Source organism: Hyperolius riggenbachi, chromosome 5, assembly GCF_040937935.1.
Source record: "Hyperolius riggenbachi isolate aHypRig1 chromosome 5, aHypRig1.pri, whole genome shotgun sequence".
Lineage (NCBI taxonomy): Eukaryota > Metazoa > Chordata > Amphibia > Anura > Hyperoliidae > Hyperolius > Hyperolius riggenbachi.
This window is the reverse complement of record NC_090650.1, coordinates 17,146,619-17,172,365: the sequence shown is the minus strand read 5'-3', so window position 1 is coordinate 17,172,365 and position 25,747 is coordinate 17,146,619. Positions and strand designations below refer to the sequence as shown.

Here is a 25,747-nt window from a genome sequence, read left to right as displayed (position 1 = left end):
TAGCGCTAAACAGCGTTATATAATGTAAGTCTATGCGGCGCCGTTTTCGTTCCCCTGGCGCTGTGCGCCATTTTTAACTGTCACGTCCTTCATAGTACAGGGCATATATTCCCACGCTTCTGTTACTTCCTTCATTCAATTTCTGTTACTTCCTTAAAAATCAATGTGGTTTGCATAGTTTCTATAACGTACATGGATTGCAATATTATCAAATACGAACAAATCCACATAACGAAGTGGCAAAAAATGCAAACGCTAGCAAAACCTGCAAATATGAATGCTGCTGTGTCTGTGTTTGATAGGGCAAAAATCTTGTGCATGCCCTAGGTTGCCGTCCGCATCGTTAATCGACAGGGCCGGATTTACCATAAGGCACTGTAGGCTTGTGCCTACAGGCGCCTGATGATGGAAAGGTTAGCTCATTCCCCTTACCTAGTGCCTCCCTCCCTGCATCCCTATACAGAGTCCTGAGCAGAGCGTAAATAAGTGGTTACTCACCCTGCTCTTGGCATTCCACTGACAAGATCTCCCTTCAGTTGGGTGGCACCTGTAGCTACTTAAAGAGGAACTCCAGTGAAAATAATGTAGTTAAAAAAAAGTGCTTTATTTTTACCATAATTATGTATAAATGATTTAGTCCGTTTTTGCTCATTGTAAAATCTTTCCTCTCCCTGATTTACATTCTGACATTTATTACATGGTGACATTGTTACTGTGGGCAGGTTATGTAGCTGCTCCTAGCTGTTTTGGCTGTTAGAGACAGCTGTAAACAGCTAATTCCTGTCTGTGAACCTTGTTACATTGTAACAAACTGCCAAAAGTACCGCGGTCCTCAGAGCTTCTTGTGGGAGGGGTTTCAGCACAAAATCAGTCATACAGCGCCCCCTGATGGTCTGTTTGTGAAAATCAATATTTTTTTCTCATGTAAAAGGGGGTATCAGCTACTGATTGGTATAAAGTTCAATTCTAGGTTGGAGTTTCTCTTTAATACTGAGATTCCTGTAGGTAACTAATACTTGGGATCACCTCTAGCTTCTTAATATTGAGGGTTCTTCTGGATACCTAATAGGCTAATACTAAAGGGCACCTGTGGCTAACTACACCGGGCAGCGGAAGTAAGGGAGGAGTGACAGTGGGACAGCCTGCACACTTGCGGTGCGGACCTTAGAGGCGTATCTAGAGGGGTGCAGGCATGGCTCATGCCATGGGCGCCGCAGCAACATGGGCGCTATTGCTGCCCCCTCCTCCCTTTGCCCCCTCCTCTCTCGTGCTCCACTACTATACTGAAGGATGCCACTTGTTACTTATAGTTGGGGTTATAGTTGAGTTAGCAATCTATACTGGGGCAGCTACTTATATGGGGGGGGGGGCGCTCTTCTAAATACCTATGCTGGGAGGGGGGCACCTCTGGCTAACTATACTAGGGTGTACACAACTCTGGATATCCATACTGGAGTCAAACCTCCAGTATGGATATGGGGCGCAATTTCAGTGTTTGTCATAGGCACCATATTACCCAGATACGCCCCTGGGTGCGGTTCAGTGGCGATTTCTAGGTTCATGGAGGGTTAAGTCTAGGGTGCCAGGACATCTGTGCCTATAGGCTCCTGTGATGTAAATCCGGGCCTGTTAATCGATCATTAAGGCGGCACTTTTGTAGATCAAGCTTTAGCCAACCATGATGAATGACACAATCCTGCTGTGCGCCATATGTGCGATACATCGCTAAGCGAGATGATCGAGTGAGACAGTGCAAAATGATTGTCTGGGCAGAGGATTAGTAAAGCCTGGTATACACTTCCATTCATGATTGTAGCCTCCAAATACCTCCCACTTTAGGTGTGCTTTTAACCACTAGAGCCCCAGAGGTTTATTAAGTCTTGCAAAATTACACATTAAAATTACGATTACACGTGAAATTAATTTCACAATAATCTGAAATTTTCCATTATGATTCCACATTGTAATTCTGAATCTCGCTGCAAAATGACTACTATGCGACAATCGTGCACCTAGCGAAAGGGAGACATATGACCGTCACGCCCCAATGTAAAGGGTCTGTCCTCCCAAACCTAATTTTTCCCCTTCGGATGGACGTGGCTGTCAGCTGTAGGCAGCTTGAAATTGGGCCAATCAAAATCATCAGGAAATGCATTTCATTGGTCCAAATCCAAGCTTCATACAATCTGGATTGTGAGCCAGATTTAAAGAGGAACTTCAGCCTAAACAAACATAATGTCATTAAGTTACATTAGTTATGTTAATTCGAATAGATAGGTAATATAATCTCTTACCCACCCTGTTTTAAAAGAACAGGCAAATGTTTGTGATTCATGAGGGCAGCCATCTTTTTGGTTGAAAGGAGGTGACAGGGAGCATGAGACACAGTTCCAACTGTCCTGTGTCATGAGCACCTCTCCCAGTTGCTAGGCAACATGAATAACAACATAGGAAATCCCATCATGCTCAAGCCCGGGCTTTTTTTCTTTGATGGGTGGAGCTTAAATAAAAATGCAGCTAAAAATGATGTTTTGGTAAGAAAAACAAAGTTCTGATGCTGTGAAACTGTTAAAGTAACACCAAGCCTTTTCAGTGCTGCTGAGTAGATTTTTAGTCCGGAGGTTCACTTTAACATCTCATTAACCATTTCTTCTCCTCCCACGGCATAGTACAGCCTTTAGATGTGTGCACACGCCCAGTTTTTGATTGGCCCATGATTGTCCAATTTTATCACTTCTATATAGTATGAGAGTTTATCTACACAATCTGTACATAGTTCTCAGAATCTGTTGCCCTCATACTACATGGAAGTGGTAAAGCTGCCCAGTGATTGTACTCCTATCAAGAACCCCTTTCTAACTAAATGGACAACTTTTTTTCCGACTCATGTCCCCTTGTCCCCAACAAGTCAAAGGACATATAGCTTATCTGCCAAGCTGTTTATTGTCCTCTGATGAATTTATACATGTTTAATATCCCTTGTGTCTTTTTTTCCCAGCTAAATAAATCTAGTTTTCCAAATCTTCTTGGTAAGTGAAACCTTCCATTCCACTGATTAGTTGCCCATCTTTGGGCAGGAGGGTGTGTAGTGGCCAGCATGGTGGCGTAGTGGTTAGCGATCTTGTCTTGCAGCGCTGGGTCCCCGGTTCTAATCACAGCTAGGGCACTAACTGCACAGAGTTTGGATGTTCTCCCTGAGTGGGTTTCCCCTGGGTACTCTGCTGTCCTCCCACATCCCAAAAACATACAGATAAGTTAATTGGCTTCACTCTACAATCCGCCCTAGACTATGATACATACACTACACGATACATATATAGACATGTGACAATGGTAGGGATTAGATTGTGAGCCCCTCTGAGGGACAGTCAGTGACATGACAATATACTCTGTACAGCGCTGTGAAAGATGTCGGCGCTATATACATACTAAATAATAATAGTAATCTTTGTACCCAAACCTGTATTCCATACTCCCGAGTCCCGATGTGACCTCACAAGTGATTTATACAGAGGGAGTAGTGTACTGGCATCTCAAGATGTTATAAAGTGCCTATCCTTAAACCCCCTCACCCCTTAATGCTTAGCTCAGCAACTCAGTGGTTATTTCCAGAGAACTATCAGGATGTGACTTATCCAGCTCATTGAACTACAATCGTGACTCAATCCCATGTGTGGCTCCTCTCCTGAATCTACATCATCTGCAGTCCATCGACTAATATCTGTCCCACTAATCCTACCCCAAATAATCATCAGGAGGAACTTGTAGAAAACCTCCCTTCACATTCCCGATTCTCCTTAGATTTGCAGCTGATGCATAGGGGTTGATGCACTGTAACAAATAGTGTGCCTTATCAGAATTATCATGCCTTATCAAAGTTAACACGCCTTATCAGAGTTAACATATAAATGGCTTGATTCACAAAGCGGTGCTAACTGTTAGCACGCCTGTAAAAACCACTTTAGCACGTCTAAACTAGCTTTTCGCGCATAAAACTTTACGCGCACAAAATTTTATGCACGTAAAACTTTACGCGCGCACTGCCTATGGGACTTAGCGTGCGCATAAGACTTTAAAACTTTGCGCACGGTACTTAGCGAGTGAACTGATTGAGAAAACCGGTGCTAACCTACTTAGCACCCTGGTTAGCGTACCTAAAGACTTTAGACGTGCTAAGTAGGTTAGCACCGCTTTGTGAATCAAGCCCATTATCAGCTAATGCGCCTTATCAGAGTTGAGGCACCCTATAAGAGTTAACATGCCTTATTAGAGTAGCAAAGTGGGCGCTACGAACTTATGCCTGCTAATTGGCAATGATGAGAGCTCCACTCGTCCTGCCCTGAGCCCCTGCGGGTCCAATCACTTTAAAGGACATTATCCCCGCACTTTGATTGGCCCAATAGGCTGCCTGTCAAGTTTCCTGTCAAATGAGAGGCAGCCTATTGGGCCAATCAAAGTGCGGGGATAATGTCCTTTTTAAAGTGATTGGACCCGCAGGGGCTCAGGGCAGGACGAGTGCCGTTGCCAATTAGCAGGCATAAGTTTATAGCGCTCGCTATGCTACTCTGATAAGGCACTTTAACTCTGATAAGGCATGATAATTCTGATAAGGCACGCTATTTGTTATAGTGGATCAACCCCTTAGTTACATATATAAGTATTCTATACAAGCAGATTCACCCCTTCCCTACTACTAGTATCCAATAATAGAATATTGGCAATTTTACAGATATTCTAGTGGTTTCCACTGGTGGCCAAATTACAGTGACACCCTTCTTCAGCATACGCCATCAGAGCTCCTCTTTAGCCACTTTGGCGTCCAGTCACAAAGGATAGCAAAATCTTGAAATATCTTTAAGTAAAAAAAAACATTTTCAAGCATTCAAATCCAATCAGAGGTTGGACATAAAATGAATCTTTTTTACTTATCCATGCCACTTGCTTGTGTGCCACCTGTGGTCCCTCCTGCCCTTGCCAGTAAACATCATATGCTGCTCATTTGTAGCCAAACAGCGAGTCTGCGCAGCCCTTGCTCCCCAAACTGTCACCCTAACAATCTATCAAGAAGTGACAGTAGCTAATGCTTGTATTAATGCACGCAGTCTGCAGAAGAAATGCTTCACTGCCTACGTTTTAATGGCTTTAGACGTGACCGAGCCCATTCATTTAAATAGGCTGCCAGTTCTAATGCAAATTTGCATGCGAGGAAGGCGCACACAAAAGGTGCTCGGGTGTGAACCCCGCCTCTGAGCTTGTGTGCCTGGACCGTAGAGCAGGCACTGAATGTGACCATGTAATGTTTGTAGTACGACTGTACCGCAAAATAAAACACGATGAATATCGACCGGTTCAGACGGGCGGTGAACCGACGTTAAACAATGGCTGCAGCACTCATCGGTCAAGCGCTGTTTATTCTAATGAATGGACAGTGCTTGGTACGATCATTTACCATTGTTGCCGCAAACACCGCGCCCGATCCCATCGCTTCCCGTCGTCTCGTTTTGTCCTGAACACTCCATGTGGAATCCAGAATCGGTAACTGCGGCACTTCTGTGTCCCCCTGTAGGAGTAAAAACGTGACGCGTTTGCCAAACGACGTTTGCAAAGAAGTGTTTAGCATCGGCTAAACGCAACGATGCAGGACGCTGGTCTGAACTGCGCCTTATGCCTGGTACACACCATGCAATTTCCCATCAGATCGACAGGTTGAATCGATAATATCCAACAGGTTTAATCTGATTTCCTATTGATTTTCCGATCACTTCAATACAAAATCGATCAAAAAAAACAATCAGAAATCAGATTTGGAGTCAGAAATTATCGTTTTGACCTGTCAATCTGACGGGAAATTGCATGGTGTGTACCGAGTATAAGACGATTTTAGAAACTCACAAATTGCTAATTCCCTTGATGCAAACATTTTTATAGGAAATTGCTTTTAAAGGGGAACTGAAGAGAGAGGTATACGGAGGCTGTCATGTTTATTTCCTTTTAATCAATACCAGTTGCCTGGCAGCCCTGCTGGTCTATTTCTCTGCAGCAGTATCTGAATAACACCAGAAACAAGCATGCAGCTAGTCTTGTCAGATCTGACTTTAAAGTCTGAACCACTGAAACACCTTATGTGCTGCATGCTTGTTCAGGGGCTATGGCTAATAGTATTAGAGGCAGAGGATCAGCAGGGTTCCTAGGCAACTGGTATTGCTTAAAAGGAAATAAACATGGCAGCCTCCATATACCTCTCTCTTCAGTTCCCCTTTAATCACCATAGCAACACATAAAAGTGATTTGGAGTGGACACCGAGGTCTACGCAAGCGTTTAACGCAAACTCTTCATTCCCACGGTAGCCGCCCCTTGTGACCTCGTATCTTTTACCTGGGAACTTGCTAGACACTCAGCTTAAATTTTAGACTGAAGGTCAACTTTAATCGCTGTGTTAATGTGTTCAGTAGCACCAAGCAATAAAGTTTTCCCAAATTTATAGGAGAGGCTTTCACCGGGTGTCGGGAAGAGTTATAGCTGGGAGTTCTGTGCTGTCCTGAAAGTTTAGCTTCCCCTCTCCCCGGGAACAGTGGTGGTTTTCTTCCCCAGGGAACATCAAAGTGTGCTCACAGCTGACATGAATACTAATGTACAGGCTGTGTGTACCCAAGCCGTGCTCAGCCTTGAGCAAGGGGGACCGTTATCTCCACCGGGAGGCTCATTGGCTGGGAGGACTGGAGTCACAGCTGCCTGTGCTGCAAAGGTTACTACTCGTTTACAACCAACGAAGGGCCCATTCCCACTGGGGCGATTCACTGGCGTTTACCGTGGATCGCTGGTGATCGCTAGTGCTTTTAAAAGCGCTAGTGTAATGTAAATTATATGGCATTGATCTCACAGCCACGATCGCCTGCGATTTGCCGCAAACGCGATGCATGCAGTGTTTTTGCGATTTTTGAGTGATTGTGATTGAAATGTGAAAAAAGGGCTTGTCCCAATTGTTCAAAAATCGTGAAAATGTACAGTTAAAAAAAATGTGTTTACCGTGAAAAAACCGCCACCACAAATTACTGTGATAATCGCTAGCGTTTTGCGATCCCCAGTGTGAATGGGTCCTAATGGCAAGACAAGGGCTGTACAAACGCAACACAATCTGCTTTGCTCATAGTATTCAATACCTGATGACCCTCATACTACATGAGGAAGCATAATTGGTCAGTGATTGGCCATTCATTATTGAAAGTGTGTGCCAGGCTTTAGATTAGATAGATAGATAGATAGATAGATAGATAGATAGATAGATAGATAGATAGATAAGATCATTGGAAAATTCATGAATGGATGGATAAATGGATAGACAGGGATATAAATATACATATAGTCTAGGGACCCCCTAGCAGTGCTATAGACAGGGATATAAATATACATATAGTCTAGGGACCCCCTAGCAGTGCTATAGACAGGGATATAAATATACATATAGTCTAGGGACCCCCTAGCAGTGCTATAGATAGGGATATAAATATACATATAGTCTAGGGACCCCCTAGCAGTGCTATAGACAGGGATATAAATATACATATAGTCTAGGGACCCCCTAGCAGTGCTATAGATAGGGATATAAATATACATATAGTCTAGGGACCCCCTAGCAGTGCTATAGACAGGGATATAAATATACATATAGTCTAGGGACCCCCTAGCAGTGCTATAGATAGGGATATAAATATACATATAGTCTAGGGACCCCCTAGCAGTGCTATAGACAGGGATATAAATATACATATAGTCTAGGGACCCCCTAGCAGTGCTATAGATAGGGATATAAATATACATATAGTCTAGGGACCCCCTAGCAGTGCTATAGACAGGGATATAAATATACATATAGTCTAGGGACCCCCTAGCAGTGCTATAGATAGGGATATAAATATACATATAGTCTAGGGACCCCCTAGCAGTGCTTTTGCATCGCCAATGGAACCCTATGGAGCTGATTCCACAGCAGTGTTGCGATCGCGGAGTGACGGCTAAAAACGCAAACGCTCCAGGAATTGCAAAGGAAATCGCAGCACTTCTGCAATGTGAAAATCGCAAAGGATAGCCCAATAGCTAATGCGTCCTACTAGACCCCAGGCCATTTATATATGTGATAAAATGCAACATAGATAGAGGGATAGACAGGCAGATATAGATAGAAAAATAGATACATATATGAGATGAGAGGAAAAGATAGATAGATAGATAGATAGATAGATAGATAGATAGATAGATAGATAGATAGATAGATAGACATTTGCCTATTATTCCCTATGCCCTCATTGACCATCTTACAACTCCTTTTAATAATCACATTTTTCGAATCTGCTTCCTGTTCCTGCCCCCTCTATTCCATGCTGCAGTAGAGTGCACAAGATCTTGGATACCTTCTGAATCTGGACAGTGGAGGGAGATTGCAAGGACAGGTGCAAATAAAACTGGCGAAGAAGAAGTGCAACCCAGAACCATCAGCCAAAATCCTTCTTTTATTTAGTAGCTGAAACCTGATTGGTCGATCTCTGCGCCTAGCGCCCCGCCCCTGGGATTCTTCACACCTGACGTTGACAGTCAGCCTCAGTACTGATAGCACAAAACCAATATTAGTTTATATCAATAATCTACAAAAGCTTGCTACCAAAAAAGTATCACTGCCGCCCCAAAAAGTTCCTGAATACGATTTCAGTATGAAATTGGGAAATTAAAAGATTGGCTTACCCCATTGAGTCCGAGCTCATGTCCAGCAAGGCCAGACGTGACACCGGACAGGATGGCGGTGGCTACCACGGCCCCTAGGCACTGGGCGATGATGTACAGGACCGCCTTCAGGATGCTTATTTGGCAGCTGATGAGGCACCCCAGAGTCACGGCCGGGTTCAGGTGGGCCCCGCTGATGTGGCCCACACTTTGAGCCATGGTGGCGATGGAAATTCCGAAGGCCAGGGACACCTTGACGATGTCTTGCGACCGACTCACGGTCTTGTTGGAATGGTCTACGATGGGGACATGGATCCCCAAAGCTGCCCCAATACTGATGAAGACGAAGAGGGTCATGGCGATAAACTCGGCAATGACTGCCCTCCAGAAAGCTTTCTTCTTGATTTCACTTGCCATTTTGGGCTGGTAAACCTTTTTCCCCTAATTTAGGAATAAGTTTAAAAAAATAATAGTAATAAAAAAAAACTTTAAAAGTTCTTCCCAGCAAAGTTTGAGTAGAACTCTGAGAGAAAAAGTTGGGCTGGTGGTTTATTTATAGGGGTTGGGTGGTCTGTGAGAGGAAAGGGGTGTTCCACAAAAGAAGGAAGGGAGATTTGCATAGATGTAGAGAGTCTGTACCAGGCTGCCAATTTCTCCCGTTCTCAATGTTCCACCAGCTCTGCCTCCCTCTGCCTCTCTCAGATAATAAACTCCAGTATACAAAATGCTTTCAGTGAGCTGCAGATTCTGCTGGAAACTCCATCCAAACTCCAGGAAAGTTTTCACTCCGTCCTGTTTCTTCTACTGTTTTAGTTTAATGACCTTTTGTTTTATTGTGTTCTTTATTTTTATTGTTTTTCCTTCATGCTTTATTATACTATTTTTGTACTTTTTCAGCATATCACTTTATTGCTGGCTACTTTCATTCTTTAATTCACGACAGTTCTAAATTGAATATGACTTTGTAGTAAGTAGTTTCTTTAAGGGTCTTCTGGAACAATAAGTAGCTAAAATTCAGCTTTATATGCTGAAGGAGAAAGAATAGTATTTTTTCCACCTTAGGAGGAGAGCTGTTTATTTTGCTTTTAGATTGTTGTTTTGTTTTTTCTATGCCTTTTATTTTTATAATTATGATTTGCAATGTTAGTGGTACTCTGTGCTATTTCAGACATAGGAAGTACTCTGTAGTCATTTCTAAAGTTATTTTGGTTGATAATTGTGTGTCCCCCCCCCCCCCCCCAAAAAAAAAAGATAAATAATGTAGGATTACTTATCAAAAATATTTTCCCAACGAAAAATAGTTTCTTTTTTCCTTGTGGGGGGGGGGTCATTTCAGAATACTGCTGTTGAAAAAAATTTACAAAATTGCATAATTTCAAAAACACAGGAGACCGTGACCTGCTGGTACTTATTTTTTGATAAAGTGGGTGAAGATGTCATTCGTGGTGAGAGAAGATAAGACTGTCTTATCACTTCTGTCCATGCAGGCTGACTTCCAGCAGCCAATCGAGTTGAGAGATTTGTTTTTGTTTTTCGCCCTGCAAGATGATTGGCTGTTGCAGGAGAGCACAAGTTCAGGGTGGCTGGAAAAATGTTTACTATCACTTTACACTTCTTTTCAAATACAAATATAAATAAAAAAACAGGAGCTGTCCTCTTATGTCATCTTTAAAAAAAACATGTTTATTTCACAGCCACATCATTGGATGGTATCAGAGATCTCAGGCTCAGGGGGCTGGCCAAATATACTACTCATTTTACATAACAACAAAAACAGCTGAAGAGAACCTGTCACTTTAAAAAATAACAAGCTGGCACAGAATTTTGGCTCATCTACTACAGACAGTAGTTTTCTCACCTCCTCCTAACACCCCCCCCCCCCCAATCAGCTGCACCTGTGGGGGTGTTTAAATACTTTTTCACTACGTCTAATATACTTGACAGCTTTCTGCCTGCTGATTTAAAGGGAACCTCAGGTGAGAGTGATATCGAGGCTGCCATATTTATTACCTTTTAAGCAATACCAGTTGCCTGGCTGTCCTCCTGTGTCTCTAATAGCTTTAGCCATACACCCCAAACAAGCATGCAGTAGATCAGGTACTCTGAATCAGCTGACACAGATTTTACTGGATTGGCCATATGCTTGTTCCAGGGTTTTGACTCAAACACAACTTATGCCAGAAGACCCACAAGGCTGCCAGGAAACTGGCATTGTTTACAAGGAAATAAATATGGCAGCCTCTGTATCCCTCTCACCTTGGTTTCCCTTTAAGGATTTTTACATAGCTTTTTCTGGCCATTTTGGCACCCCCCAGGTAAGGCACCTTTTGTGGCCACATTCCAACCTTGTGATAAGGAAGATCATAACCTACATCAATTTGTTTTGTGTGCACAACTAAATTGAAAGTTGACATATAAAGAATGCTGTTTCTCAAAATAAGTTTGTAAAGGATTCAAAAATGTATCACCCAGTCATGTTACATCTCACTGGCCCAAACGCACGGAACCTGTATAAAAGAAAAAAACCCTTTCAAGAACAGTTTTGAGGGCTGTGTATCCACTTTATTATACTGTATGTGAATAGTCTGAGACTTTCCAGGTTAGAATATTGTCCTGGAAATCCAATCAGAGCTGTTCCCATTTAGGTGTTAAAGGGGAACTGAAGAGAGAGGTATATGGAGGCTGCTATGTTTATATCCTTTTAAGCAATGCCAGTTGCCTGACAGCCCTGCTGATTCTCTGCCTCTAATACAATTAGCCATAGCCCCTGAACAAGCATGCAGCAGATCAGGTGGTTCAGACTTATAAGTCTGATCTGACAAGACTAGCTGCATGCTTGTTTCTGGTGTTATTCAGATACTACTGCAGAGAAATAGACCAGCAGGGCTGTCAGGCAACTGGTATTGATTAAAAGGAAATAAACATGGCAGCCCCCATATACCTCTTACTTCAGTTCCCCTTTCAAATTAACATTGAACCCTTTCTTAATGAAATTAGCAGTTGGCTATAAAAATATCGTAAAGTACATTGAGCTAAGACTAGCTGTGTTGTTCCCCCTCCTAGAGTTGCCGCCTAAGGCATCTGCCTAGTTTGCCTGTGCTTAAAAACAGCACCTGATTTGTGAAGATGGAAATATTGACCAACAGGGCAGAGGCATTGTTGAGGACCTGGCACCTCCACGTGGCACTCCCAGTTCTCACCTTCCCCTCCCCCACACCCCCATCCGATACTTGCATCCCACCAGTGCACATTTGTAGTGCAGATTTGTTTTTCTTGTGCTATCATTAAAATTAAATCACACCGGGTATTTTAAAAAAAAAAAATGCGTCTGCACTCAAAAACACAGGTAAATGTATAGAATGTGAAAGAGTCCTATGTGAGGGCAAAAACATGAAGATCGTTCTTAATCTTTTATTCTGTAGTTTAGTGATTCAGTCTTTTTCATGGTGGAAAGTGCGACAGAAAACACATGATATTATTGTAGTGTTTGGCACAAGGCGTGATGTCTTATTTAAGACTGAAGCTCCTGCTTCTTTTTTTCCATTGTCTCGCCTTCATCCCCCTCCAGCTCTGATGCCATTCTGCTATTTCAGGACGCTGACAGTCATGGAATTAATGTCTTTTTTGCCTGGTTTTACTGATTCTCCTCAGTCTCTTCCAGCGTGCATTCCTAGGCGTCTGCAGCCTTCCCACAAACGCGTCACTAGATGGAGACTTGTCAAGAGTTCTTTTATAACCGTTTGAAAGAAAGTAGCGAGCGTCGCGAATCCCATTCCCTGGTGGCCGGGACATCGCTAGTCACATCTGCAGAGAAAGTCCTGCCTCTTCCCCAAATTTCACTAATAGAAACAATGTATGTTGCATTTGGATGTGAGCTTTATAAGTGATGGACTGCAGTCTGGTTTTGGTGTGATAATAGCCCCACCCTTTTACAGATCTTTTTTTTTCTTTCTACAATTTGGAGGTGGAATTGAGTCATGTGGGTGTAAAAATAAACAGGTTTATATAAGATGTGACACTGGGAAACCCCTTGCACAGCAGTGTATGCTGCAGCCATCAAGCAAATGCTGCCGTCAGAGTGGTAACTATAGGCAGTGGCGTAGCAGGAAGTGACGTCAGTGGAGCGCAGGCTCGGGCTGGAACGAGGAAGAGGTGAGTCCTCCCCGCCCATTGCCTCTTACAATATAGCTGCAGCCAGCGACCTCACTTCTAAAGCTGGAGGGGAGCGGAGGACGGGGGACCCAGGCGAGGGAGGGGGGGGTCCGACCCCCCTCCCCGCCGCTAGGCCCAATACCCCCTTCCTGCCCGCTATCCCCTCCAGCTCGGGCGGCCCCCCACACACACAGACGGGCGGCTGCCGCCCCTCCAGAAGTGCCGCCTGAGGCAAAAGTTTCACCCCGCCTCATGGGCGGGCCGGCCCTGCAGGGGACCATCCTCCAGATCAGGTGTTTTTGTGCCTCCACTTGTAAGGGTTGTGCACATCATGATGGCCACACTTGTCTTATGACTCTCGTAAGATGGTTCCCCAGGATGTGAAAGGCACCGAGGGGAGGCAAGGCAAGGGTGCTGGGGGAGGGGGGCTGTCAAAGTTTTTCTGGGAGGCCCCATAAATTGTACCTAGTTAGACCACTGGCTGCAGTGCACAGAATAGTAAAACTATCACGCTTAGGGATTGATTCACTAAACCGATATATGACAAATAGTACACCTTACCAAAGATATCACACCTTATCAGACATATCACACCTTATCAGAGATATCACACCTTATCAGAGATATCACAATTTATCAGAGATATCACACCTTATCAGAGATATCACACCTTATCATAGATATCACACCTTATCAGAGATATCACACCTTATCATAGATATCACACCTTATCAATGATATCACACCTTATCAGAGATATCACACCTTATCAGAGATATCACACCTTATCATAGATATCACACCTTATCAGAGATATCACACCTTATCAGAGATATCACACCTTATCAGAGATATCACACCTTATCAAAGATATCAAACCTTATCAGAGATATCACACCTTATCAGAGATATCACACCTTATCAGAGATATCACACCTTATCAAAGATATCACACGTGCTCCTGAACCAGGACACATCTGAAATGACTAATATTCAATATTCATTTATAAATTACTAGCTGGACGCACGGCGTTGCCCGGTTATGTATTTGGCTGGTGTTGGATCTTCCTAACCCTAACACACAATTACTTAATGACCAAGTATGTGAGCTTTGCAGTCTTTGGCATCAATAATTTGCAAAAAAATAAAATTAATCTGATTGGATGTGGCTCCACCCCTTTTCTGAATTTGAACCCCAATCACCCAATGGCCAACTGTACCAGGTACAGGTGATTAACAGTGCAAGAATGGCAGCAATTACATATTCCCCTTAAAATCAATAGGTGGATTTTGATTGGATTTTATAGGCTCCACCCACTTTTCTGAATATTAATCCCAGTCACCCAGTGACCAACTGTGCAAAGTTTGAGAACCCTACCATTAACAGTGTAAGAATGGCTGCAGTTTACATTTGCGCAATGAAATTTGTATTTTTCTCCACCCACTTATTTCCTAACATTGTTCAGGTATGTATTTGGCTGATGTTGGCTCCGCCTACTATTTCTAACCCTAACACACAATTACTCAATAACCAAGTTTGTGAGCTTTGCTGTATTTGGCATCCATCATTTCCATTGAGATTAAACAAATCTGATTGGCTGTTTGTGGCTCCACCCCTTTGTCTGAATTTGAACCCCAGTCACCCAATGACTGACTGTATCAGGTTTAGGCCCCATTCACACTTGCGGTTGTTTGCCAAACGGACCGGATGACCTGACCAGATCCGGACCGGATCCGGATCGGAACCGTACGGTTCTGATCCGGATCCGATCCGGATCCGGTCAGGTTGCATCAGGTGTCCATCAGGATGCGATCCGGATCCGTTTGGCAAAAGTAACGTTAAAAACAAAAAAAATGTTGGGGTCTGGGAGGTCAGCAGAAGGGGGACCTGTGGAATCAGGCCCTCTGCTGTTTAGCACTCACCTCCACCTGCGACATGCTGCCAACATCTCCGGATCCGGATCCAGCTGTGCTGCTCCACTCCAAAATGCTTGCCCATGTGTCCCCATTCAATATCGCCGCAACAATCCCCATAGGAAGTGGGGTAGAACATCCGGATTTCTCAGCCAGTGTGTTGTGCGCTCTCCGGTTCCCATTGGTTTGTATTGGCCGGATGGTGCAGTCCGGCTCCGCCCCGGATACGGCTGCCGGAGGAGCCGGATGAAAAAATAGCGCATGTTGGAACGGAGGCCGGAGTCCGGATCCGGTTCGGCAGAACGGACGCATGTGAACGGACGCATAGGCTTTCATTGCTATGCCGTGCGTCCGTTCCGTCCGTTCTGCAAGCGGTGCGGCTCCGGCACGGTGATTCCGGAGGGCCACCGCAAGTGTGAACCGGGCCTTAACCTCCCTGGCGGTTTGTTAAAATCCGCCAGGGGGCAGCAAATACGTTTTTAAAAAAAAATAATTTTTCTTTCCATGTCTCGCTACATGATAGCCGCTGCTCAGCGGCATCCCCCCAGCCCCTCCGATCGCCGATCAAGAGATCCCGTTCAAAGAACGGGATCTCTTGGAGGGCTTCCCCCGTCGCCATGGCGACGGGGCGTGATGACGTCATCGACGTCGTGACGTCAAAGGGGAATCCTATCCACCCCACAGCGCTGCCTGGCACCAATTGGCCAGGCAGCGCACGGGGTCTGGGGGGGGGGGCGGCGCGACGGATAGCGGCGGATCGGCGGGTAGCGGCGGCGATCGGAGGTTACACATAGCTAGCAAAGTGCTAGCTGCGTGTAACAAAAAAAAAATATGCAAATCGGCCCAGCGGGGCCTGAGCGGTGCCTCCCGGCAGCATAGCCCTACCTCAGCTCGGGCTTACTGCCAGGGAGGTTAAGGCTTGTGCCATTAACAGTGCAAGAATGGTAGTAATTACATATTCCCCTTGAAAATCAATAGTTTAATTTTAATTGACTTGTGTAGGCTCCACCCACTTCTCTGAATATTAATCCCAGTCACCCAGTGACCAATTGTGCAAAGTTTGAGAACCCTGCCATTCACACTGTAAGAATTGCTGCAGTTTACATTTTCTCAGTGAAATTTGCATTTGTCTCCGCCTACTGATGACCCGGCATTGCACGCTTATGTATTTTGCCGGTGCTGGCTGCGCCCACTTTTCCTAACCCTAACACACAATTAATCAATTACCCAATGACCAAGTTTGTGAGCTTTGTGGTCTTTGGCATCAATAACCTGCATTAAAATGAAACAAATTATATTGGCTGTGTGTGGCTCCACCCCGTTTTATAAATGTAAACCCCAGTCACGCAATGATCAAGTGTACCAGGTTTGAGGCTTGTGCCATTAACAGTGCAAGAATGGCAGCAATGATAGGTAATTTTTGATTGCCTTTTGTAGGCTCCACCCACTTTTCTGAATATTAATCCCAGTCACCCAGTAACCAACTGTGCAAAGTTTGAGAACCCTGCCATTAACAGTGTAAGAATGGCTGCTGTTTACATTTTCCCAGTAAAATTTGTATTTGTCTCCGCCCACTTATGACCCGGCGTTGCCCGCTTATGTATTTGGCTGGTGTTGGCTGTGCCCACTTTTCTAACCCTAATGCACAATTAATCAATTACCAAGTTTGTGAGCTTTGCGGTGTTTGGCATCAATAATTTGCACTGGAATGAAACACATCTAATTGGCTGTTTGTGGCTCCACCCCCTTTCTAAAATTGAACCCCAGTCACCCAATGATCAACTGTACCAGGTTCGAGGCTTGTGCCATTAACAGTGCAAGAATGGCAGCAATGTAAATATTCCCCTTGAAAATCAATAGGTTAATTTTGATTGGCTTTTATAGACTCCACCCACCTTTCTGAATATTAATCCCAGTCACTCAACGATCAACTGTGCAAGGTTTGAGAACCCTTCCATTAACAGTGTAAGAATGGCTGCAGTTTACATTTTCCAAGTAAAATTTGTATTTGTCTCCTCCCCCTTTTTGGTTATGGGAATAAAAAGTATCCTATACTTTATTCCAGGTAATGTACTATGTGTGTGCCAAATTTCATTCAAATCCGTTCAGCCATTTTTGCGTGATCGAGTAACAACCATCCAAACATCCGAACTTTCCCATTTATTATATTAGTAGGATCTAGTCAATGTTTTCCCATTGGAAATGTTTTCCTCTCTCTGATTTGGTGACATCTTTAGTCCTGTCAGGTGATCTCTACGGAATGTTTGTTTACTGAGAGTTCTAAAGCCAGTAGAAAAGATGCTCTGGGAGGAGAATTCCACATAGCTAAACAGCCTAGGCTAAGCATCACTGGGAGGGCGGGGCTACATACTAAAATACAGCAATATATGGATATACAAAGTTCAATATTCTGCTGATGAAACCAGGAAAATTAACATAAAAGTGGGTGTCCTGAATAATTTACTGCATTCTACTTTGTGTCACTACAGGGCCTCTTTAACTTTAACTTCTACAAGACAAGCAGCAAGACGAGATCAGTGTGACCATGCCACTCAGACACAGCTTTCATCTCTCACAGTTACCGCGTTCATTTTCTAATCACCCTTATTTTTTTATATTTCCGTCTCATAAAACATGTCAAGAAAAGTTCCCAAGCGAGTTCCACTTCTCCTAACTGATTTTTCAGATGTTCTTCTGGGATGAGAGAACAGAGAGTTCTGAGGCTGATGAGCAGATTACTGACTTGTGATTCCTGTATTGGAGTTGTCATGTGAGGAGAGCATGCAGTCAGGACGATGACGCTGTCTTGTTAAGCAGCGGTGCAGGCTGCGCTATCTGCATGGCTCACACTCAGCTGCTGTGCGCTGTGACAGTCTTGTTAAGCAGCGGTGCTGGCTGCGCTATCTGCAGGACTCACACTCAGCTGCTGTGCACTGTGACAGTCTTGTTAAGCAGCAGTGCAGGCTGCGCTATCTGCAGGACTCACACTCAGCTGCTGTGCACTGTGACAGTCTTGTTAAGCAGCGGAGCAGACTGCGCTATCTGCAGGGTCACACTCAGCTGCTGTGCGCTGTGACAGTCTTGTTAAGCAGCGGAGCAGACTGCGCTATCTGCAGGACTCACACTCAGCTGCTGTGCACTGTGACAGTCTTGTTAAGCAGCGGTGCAGGCTGCGCTATCTGCAGGACTCACACTCAGCTGCTGTGCACTGTGACAGTCCTGTTAAGCAGTGGTGCAGGCTGCGCTATCTGCAGGACTCACACTCAGCTGCTGTGCACTGTGACAGTCTTGTTAAGCAGCAGTGCAGGCTGTGCTATCTGCAGGACTCACACTCAGCTGCTGTGCACTGTGACAGTCTTGTTAAGCAGCGGTGCAGGCTGCGCTATCTGCAGGACTCACACTCAGCTGCTGTGCGCTGTGACAGTCTTGTTAAGCAGCGGTGCTGGCTGCGATATCTGCATGGCTCACACTCAGCTGCTGTGCACTGTGACAGTCTTGTTAAGCAGCGGTGCTGGCTGCGCTATCTGCAGGGCTCACACTCAGCTGCTGTGCGCTGTGACAGTCTTGTTAAGCAGCGGTGCAGGCTGCGCTATCTGCAGGACTCGCACTCAGCTGCTGTGCGCTGTGACAGTCTTGTTAAGCAGCGGTGCAGGCTGCGCTATCTGCAGGACTCGCACTAAGCTGCTGTGCGCTGTGACAGTCTTGTTAAGCAGCGGTGCTGGCTGCGCTATCTGCAGGGCTCACACTCAGCTGCTGTGCGCTGTGACAGTCTTGTTAAGCAGCGGTGCAGGCTGCGCTATCTGCAGGACTCACACTCAGCTGCTGTGCGCTGTGACAGTCTTGTTAAGCAGCGGTGCAGGCTGCACTATCTGCAGGACTCACACTCAGCTGCTGCGCACTGTGACAGTCTTGTTAAGCAGCGGTGCAGGCTGCGCTATCTGCAGGGCTCACACTCAGCAGCTCTGCACTGTGACAGTCTTGTTAAGCAGCGGTGCGGGCTGCGCTATCTGCAGGGCTCACACTCAGCTGCTGTGCACTGTGACAGTCTTGTTAAGCAGCGGTGCAGGCTGCGCTATCTGCAGGACTCACACTCAGCTGCTGTGCACTGTGACAGTCTTGTTAAGCAGCGGTGCAGGCTGCGCTATCTGCAGAACTCACACTCAGCTGCTGTGCGCTGTGACAGTCTTGTTAAGCAGTGGTGCAGGCTGCGCTATTTGCAGGACTCACACTCAGCTGCTGTGCGCTGTGGCAGTCTTGTTAAGCAGCGGTGCAGGCTGCGCTATCTGCAGGACTCACACTCAGCTGCTGTGCACTGTGACAGTCTTGTTAAGCAGCGGTGCAGGCTGCGCTATCTGCAGGACTCACACTCAGCTGCTGTGCGCTGTGACAGTCTTGTTAAGCAGCGGTGCTGGCTGCGCTATCTGCAGGACTCACACTCAGCTGCTGTGTGCTGTGACAGTCTTGTTAAGCAGCGGTGCAGGCTGCACTATCTGCAGGACTCACACTCAGCTGCTGTGCACTGTGACAGTCTTGTTAAGCAGCAGTGCAGGCTGCGCTATCTGCAGGACTCACACTCAGCTGCTGTGCGCTGTGACAGTCTTGTTAAGCAGCGGTGCAGGCTGCGCTATCTGCATGACTCACACTTAGCTGCTATGCACTGTGACAGCTTTCTTAAGCAGTGGTGCGGGCTGCGCTATCTGCAGGACTCACACTCAGCTGCTGTGCGCTGTGACAGTCTTGTTAAGCGGCGGTGCAGGCTGCGCTATCTGCAGGACTCACACTCAGCTGCTGTGCACTGTGACAGTCTTGTTAAGCAGCGGTGCAGGCTGCGCTATCTGCAGGACTCACACTCAGCTGCTGTGCACTGTGACAGTCTTGTTAAGCAGCGGTGCAGGCTGCGCTATCTGCAGGACTCACACTCAGCTGCTGTGCGCTGTGACAGTCTTGTTAAGCAGCGGTGCTGGCTGCGCTATCTGCAGGACTCACACTCAGCTGCTGTGTGCTGTGACAGTCTTGTTAAGCAGCGGTGCAGGCTGCGCTATCTGCAGGACTCACACTCAGCTGCTGTGCGCTGTGACAGTCTTGTTAAGCAGTGGTGCAGGCTGGGCTATCTGCAGGACTCACACTCAGCTGCTGTGCACTGTGACAGTCTTGTTAAGCAGCGGTGCAGGCTGCGCTATCTGCAGGACTCACACTTAGCTGCTGTGCGCTGTGACAGTCTTGTTAAGCAGCGGAGCAGACTGCGCTATCTGCAGGGTCACACTCAGCTGCTGTGCGCTGTGACAGTCTTGTTAAGCAGCGGTGCGGGCTGCGCTATCTGCAGGACTCACACTCAGCTGCTGTGCACTGTGACAGTCTTGTTAAGCAGCGGTGCGGGCTGCGCTATCTGCATGGCTCACACTCAGTTGCTGTGCACTGTGACAGTCTTGTTAAGCAGCGGTGCAGGCTGCGCTATCTGCAGGACTCACACTCAGCTGCTGTGCGCTGTGACAGTCTTGTTAAGCAGCGGTGCAGGCTGCACTATCTGCAGGACTCACACTCAGCTGCTGCGCACTGTGACAGTCTTGTTAAGCAGCGGTGCAGGCTGCGCTATCTGCAGGGCTCACACTCAGCAGCTCTGCACTGTGACAGTCTTGTTAAGCAGCGGTGCGGGCTGCGCTATCTGCAGGGCTCACACTCAGCTGCTGTGCACTGTGACAGTCTTGTTAAGCAGCGGTGCAGGCTGCGCTATCTGCAGGACTCACACTCAGCTGCTGTGCACAGTGACAGTCTTGTTAAGCAGCGGTGCAGGCTGCGCTATCTGCAGAACTCACACTCAGCTGCTGTGCGCTGTGACAGTCTTGTTAAGCAGCGGTGCAGGCTGCGCTATTTGCAGGACTCACACTCAGCTGCTGTGCGCTGTGGCAGTCTTGTTAAGCAGCGGTGCAGGCTGCGCTATCTGCAGGACTCACACTCAGCTGCTGTGCGCTGTGACAGTCTTGTTAAGCAGCGGTGCAGGCTGCGCTATCTGCAGGACTCACACTCAGCTGCTGTGCGCTGTGACAGTCTTGTTAAGCAGCGGTGCTGGCTGCGCTATCTGCAGGACTCACACTCAGCTGCTGTGTGCTGTGACAGTCTTGTTAAGCAGCGGTGCAGGCTGCACTATCTGCAGGACTCACACTCAGCTGCTGTGCACTGTGACAGTCTTGTTAAGCAGCAGTGCAGGCTGCGCTATCTGCAGGACTCACACTCAGCTGCTGTGCGCTGTGACAGTCTTGTTAAGCAGTGGTGCAGGCTGCGCTATCTGCAGGACTCACACTCAGCTGCTGTGCACTGTGACAGTCTTGTTAAGCAGCGGTGCAGGCTGCGCTATCTGCATGACTCACACTTAGCTGCTATGCACTGTGACAGTTTTCTTAAGCAGTGGTGCGGGCTGCGCTATCTGCAGGACTCACACTCAGCTGCTGTGCGCTGTGACAGTCTTGTTAAGCAGCGGTGCAGACTGCGGTATCTGCATGGCTCACACTCAGCTGCTGTGCGCTGTGACAGTCTTGTTAAGCAGCGGTGCAGGCTGCGCTATCTGCATGGCTCACTCTCAGCTGCTGTGCGCTGTGACAGTCTTGTTAAGCGGCGGTGCAGGCTGCGCTATCTGCAGGACTCACACTCAGCTGCTGTGCACTGTGACAGTCTTGTTAAGCAGCGGTGCTGGCTGCGCTATCTGCAGGACTCACACTCAGCTGCTGTGCGCTGTGACAGTCTTGTTAAGCAGCGGAGCAGACTGCGCTATCTGCAGGGTCACACTCAGCTGCTGTGCGCTGTGACAGTCTTGTTAAGCAGCGGTGCGGGCTGCGCTATCTGCAGGACTCACACTCAGCTGCTGTGCACTGTGACAGTCTTGTTAAACAGCGGTGCGGGCTGCGCTATCTGCATGGCTCACACTCAGCTGCTATGCACTGTGACAGTCTTGTTAAGCAGCGGTGCGGGCTGCGCTATCTGCATGGCTCACACTCAGCTGCTGTGCACTGTGACAGTCTTGTTAAGCAGCGGTGCAGGCTGCGCTATCTGCAGCACTCACACTCAGCTGCTGTACACTGTGACAGTCTTGTTAAGCAGCTGTGCTGGCTGCACTATCTGCAGGGCTCACACTCAGCTGCTGTGCGCTGTGACAGTCTTGTTTAGCAGCGGTGCAGGCTGCGCTATCTGCAGCACTCACACTCAGCTGCTGTGCACTGTGACAGTCTTGTTAAGCAGCGTTGCTGGCTTCACTATCTGCAGGACTCACACTCAGCTGCTGTGCGCTGTGACAGTCTTGTTAAGCAGCAGTGCAGGCTGCGCTATCTGCAGGACTCACACTCAGCTGCTGTGCGCTGTGACAGTCTTGTTAAGCAGCGGTGCTGGCTGCGCTATCTGCAGGGCTCACACTCAGCTGCTGTGCACTGTGACAGTCTTGTTAAGCAGCGGTGCGGGCTGCGCTATCTGCAGGACTCACACTCAGCTGCTGTGCACTGTGACAGTCTTGTTAAGCAGTAGTGCAGGCTGCGCTATCTGCAGGACTCACACTCAGCTGCTGTGCGCTGTGACAGTCTTGTTAAGCAGCGGTGCAGGCTGCGCTATCTGCAGGACTCACACTCAGCTGCTGTGCGCTGTGACAGTCTTGTTAAGCAGCGGAGCAGACTGCGCTATCTGCAGGGTCACACTCAGCTGCTGTGCGCTGTGACAGTCTTGTTAAGCAGCGGTGCGGGCTGCGCTATCTGCAGGACTCACACTCAGCTGCTGTGCACTGTGACAGTCTTGTTAAGCAGCGGTGCGGGCTGCGCTATCTGCATGGCTCACACTCAGCTGCTATGCACTGTGACAGTCTTGTTAAGCAGCGGTGCGGGCTGAGCTATCTGCATGGCTCACACTCAGCTGCTGTGCACTGTGACAGTCTTGTTAAGCAGCGGTGCAGGCTGCGCTATCTGCAGCACTCACACTCAGCTGCTGTACACTGTGACAGTCTTGTTAAGCAGCGGTGCTGGCTGCACTATCTGCAGGGCTCACACTCAGCTGCTGTGCACTGTGACAGTCTTGTTAAGCAGCGGTGCTGGCTTCACTATCTGCAGGACTCACACTCAGCTGCTGTGCGCTGTGACAGTCTTGTTAAGCAGCAGTGCAGGCTGCGCTATCTGCAGGACTCACACTCAGCTGCTGTGCGCTGTGACAGTCTTGTTAAGCAGCGGTGCTGGCTGCGCTATCTGCAGGGCTCACACTCAGCTGCTGTGCACTGTGACAGTCTTGTTAAGCAGCGGTGCGGGCTGCGCTATCTGCAGGACTCACACTCAGCTGCTATGCACTGTGACAGTCTTGTTAAGCAGCGGTGCTGGCTGCGCTATCTGCAGGACTCACACTCAGCTGCTGTGCACTGTGACAGTCTTGTTAAGCAGCGGTGCAGGCTGCGCTATCTGCAGGATTCACACTCAGCTGCTGTGCACTGTGACAGTCTTGTTAAGCAGCGGTGCAGGCTGCGCTATCTGCAGGGCTCACACTCAGCTGCTGTGCACTGTGACAGTCTTGTTAAGCAGCGGTGCAGGCTGCGCTATCTGCAGGACTCACACTCAGCTGCTGTGCGCTGTGACAGTCTTGTTAAGCGGCGGTGCAGGCTGCGCTATCTGCAGGACTCGCACTCAGCTGCTATGCACTGTGACAGTCTTGTTAAGCGGCGGTGCAGGCTGCGCTATCTGCAGGGCTCACACTCAGCTACTGTGCGCTGTGACAGTCTTGTTAAGCAGCGGTGCAGGCTGCGCTATCTGCATGGCTCACACTCAGCTACTGTGCGCTGTGACAGTCTTGTTAAGCAGCGGTGCAGGCTGCGCTATCTGCAGGACTCACACTCAGCTGCTGCGCGCTGTGACAGTCTTGTTAAGCAGCGGTGCAGGCTGCGCTATCTGCATGGCTCACACTCAGCTGCTGTGCGCTGTGACAGTCTTGTTAAGCAGCGGTGCGGGCTGAGCCATCTGCAGGACTCACACTCAGCTGCTGCGCGCTGTGACAGTCTTGTTAAGCAGCGGTGTAGGCTGCGCTATCTGCAGGGCTCACACTCAGCTGCTGTGCGCTGTGCCAGTCTTGTTAAGCAGCGGTGCAGGCTACGCTATCTGCACGGCTCACACTCAGCTTCTGTGCACTGTGACAGTCTTGTTAAGCAGCGGTGCAGGCTGCGCTATCTGCAGGACTCACACTTAGCTGCTATGCACTGTGACAGTCATGTTAAGCAGCGGTGCGGGCTGCACTATCTGCATGGCTCACACTCAGCTACTGTGCTCTGTGACAGTCTTGTTAAGCAGCGGTGCAGGCTGAGCCATCTGCATGACTCACACTCAGCTGCTGTGCGCTGTCACAGTCTTGTTAAGCAGCGGTGCAGGCTGCGCTATCTGCATGATTTACACTCAGCTGCTGTGCACTGTGGCAGTCTTGTTAAGCAGGGGTGCAGGTTGCGCTATCTGCACGGATCACACTCAGCTGCTCTGCACTGTGACAGTCTTGTTAAGCAGCGGTGCAGGCTGCGCTATCTGCAGGACTCACACTCAGCTGCTCTGCACTCTGTGACAGTCAGTGTAGGAGGCCTCTTCCTGAACAGACAGCCTCGCCGGCTTCCCATAATGACTTCTGCAAAGTTCTTCTGGCTAAAAAGGCAGCTGTGTATTTTTACATGTGAACTGGACTTTTTGGATGACGCTGCTCTCCCTGATGGAGTTTAGCTCGACCCTGCTGACCCCCCTGCGTACCGGCGGATTAAATATTACAGCCCAGCTCCAAGTGCATCTGCAAATAGCATTTGACTGTTTAGCAAGCTGAACGCTGCAAACTGTAATTACAGTTCAATTCTGCAGTTAAAATGACTGATTTAAAGGGAGAAGAGAGGTCTCTGATCACCGCTGGAACCAATGGATTAGGTGAGCCTACTGAGCTGTGCAGAGCTGCTTTACATTATTCAGGGGGAGCAGAGGAGAACACAAGGGGGGAGCGGAGGACACAGGGACAGAAGAGGACAGGAGTGGACATACAAGGGGATAGAAGGGGAACAGAAGGGTACACATGGGGTAACAGGACACATGAGGGCGTACATCAAAAAAGGGCGTCGGGAAAAAAGGGCGCGTGGTGTAAACGATAAACAGTATTATCGTTTATAGAAATATTGTGCAGAATTTCGTTTACAAATAGTGTTTTAAGAATTTATAAATCACTAAACAATGTGTATGAGATCGGCAATTCGTAAAACGTTAATCTTCCCTGTTTGTAAAGTGAAACTTATATTTACGTTTATTAAAAACCCTCCCTGTACCTATCCCTAACCCCAAGACCCCCTGTTGGTGCCTAAACCTAAGACCCCCCAGTTGGTGCCTAAACCTAAGACCCCCCTGTTGGTGCCTAAACCTAAGACCCCCCAGTTGGTGCCTAAACCTAAGACCCCCCAGTTGGTGCCTAAACCTAAGACCCCCCAGTTGGTGCCTAAACCTAAGACCCCCCCCTGTTGGTGCCTAAACCTAAGATCCCCCTGTTGGTGCCTAAACCTAAGACCACCCAGTTGGTGCCTAAACCTAAGACCCCCCTGTTGGTGCCTAAACCTAAGACCCCCCTGGTGGAGCCTAAACCTAAGACCCCCTATGGATAATAATTAATAAATAAATAACATTAAATAACATTAAATAACATAAATAACATTAATAAATAAAAAATGTAAATAAAAAAATGTAAATAATTTTTTTGGGTGGATAATAATGTTTTAGAAATGTTTTAGAAATAGTGATTTAGTATCTTTATAATTGTTATTCGTCACGGGCTCATTTTGTAAATTTAAATCATCACAAACATAGTTATAAAACCTTAAAAATCTCCGGGCGCCGTTTGTAAAACGTTAATAATCTCCGGAGCCCTTTTTTCCCTGTTCGGCGCCCATTAAACGATATTTATAATAGGAGTGAATGGGGCGCCCTTTTTGTCCACTTGTCT

The 25,747-nt window shown here is 47.3% G+C and overlaps 1 protein-coding gene across 1 annotated transcript in view; it reads right to left on the bottom strand.

Annotated features, from left to right (window-relative positions):
- AQP1 (aquaporin 1 (Colton blood group)) overlaps positions 1-9,253 on the bottom strand; it is a 47,041-nt gene extending 37,788 nt beyond the window's left edge. The window contains exon 1 of the mRNA XM_068235120.1: positions 8,738-9,253. Coding sequence (XP_068091221.1) covers positions 8,738-9,133 — 396 coding nt within the window. The 5' untranslated portion in view covers positions 9,134-9,253. The remainder of the gene's footprint in view (positions 1-8,737) is intronic.
- Positions 9,254-25,747: the final 16,494 nt, after the last annotated feature.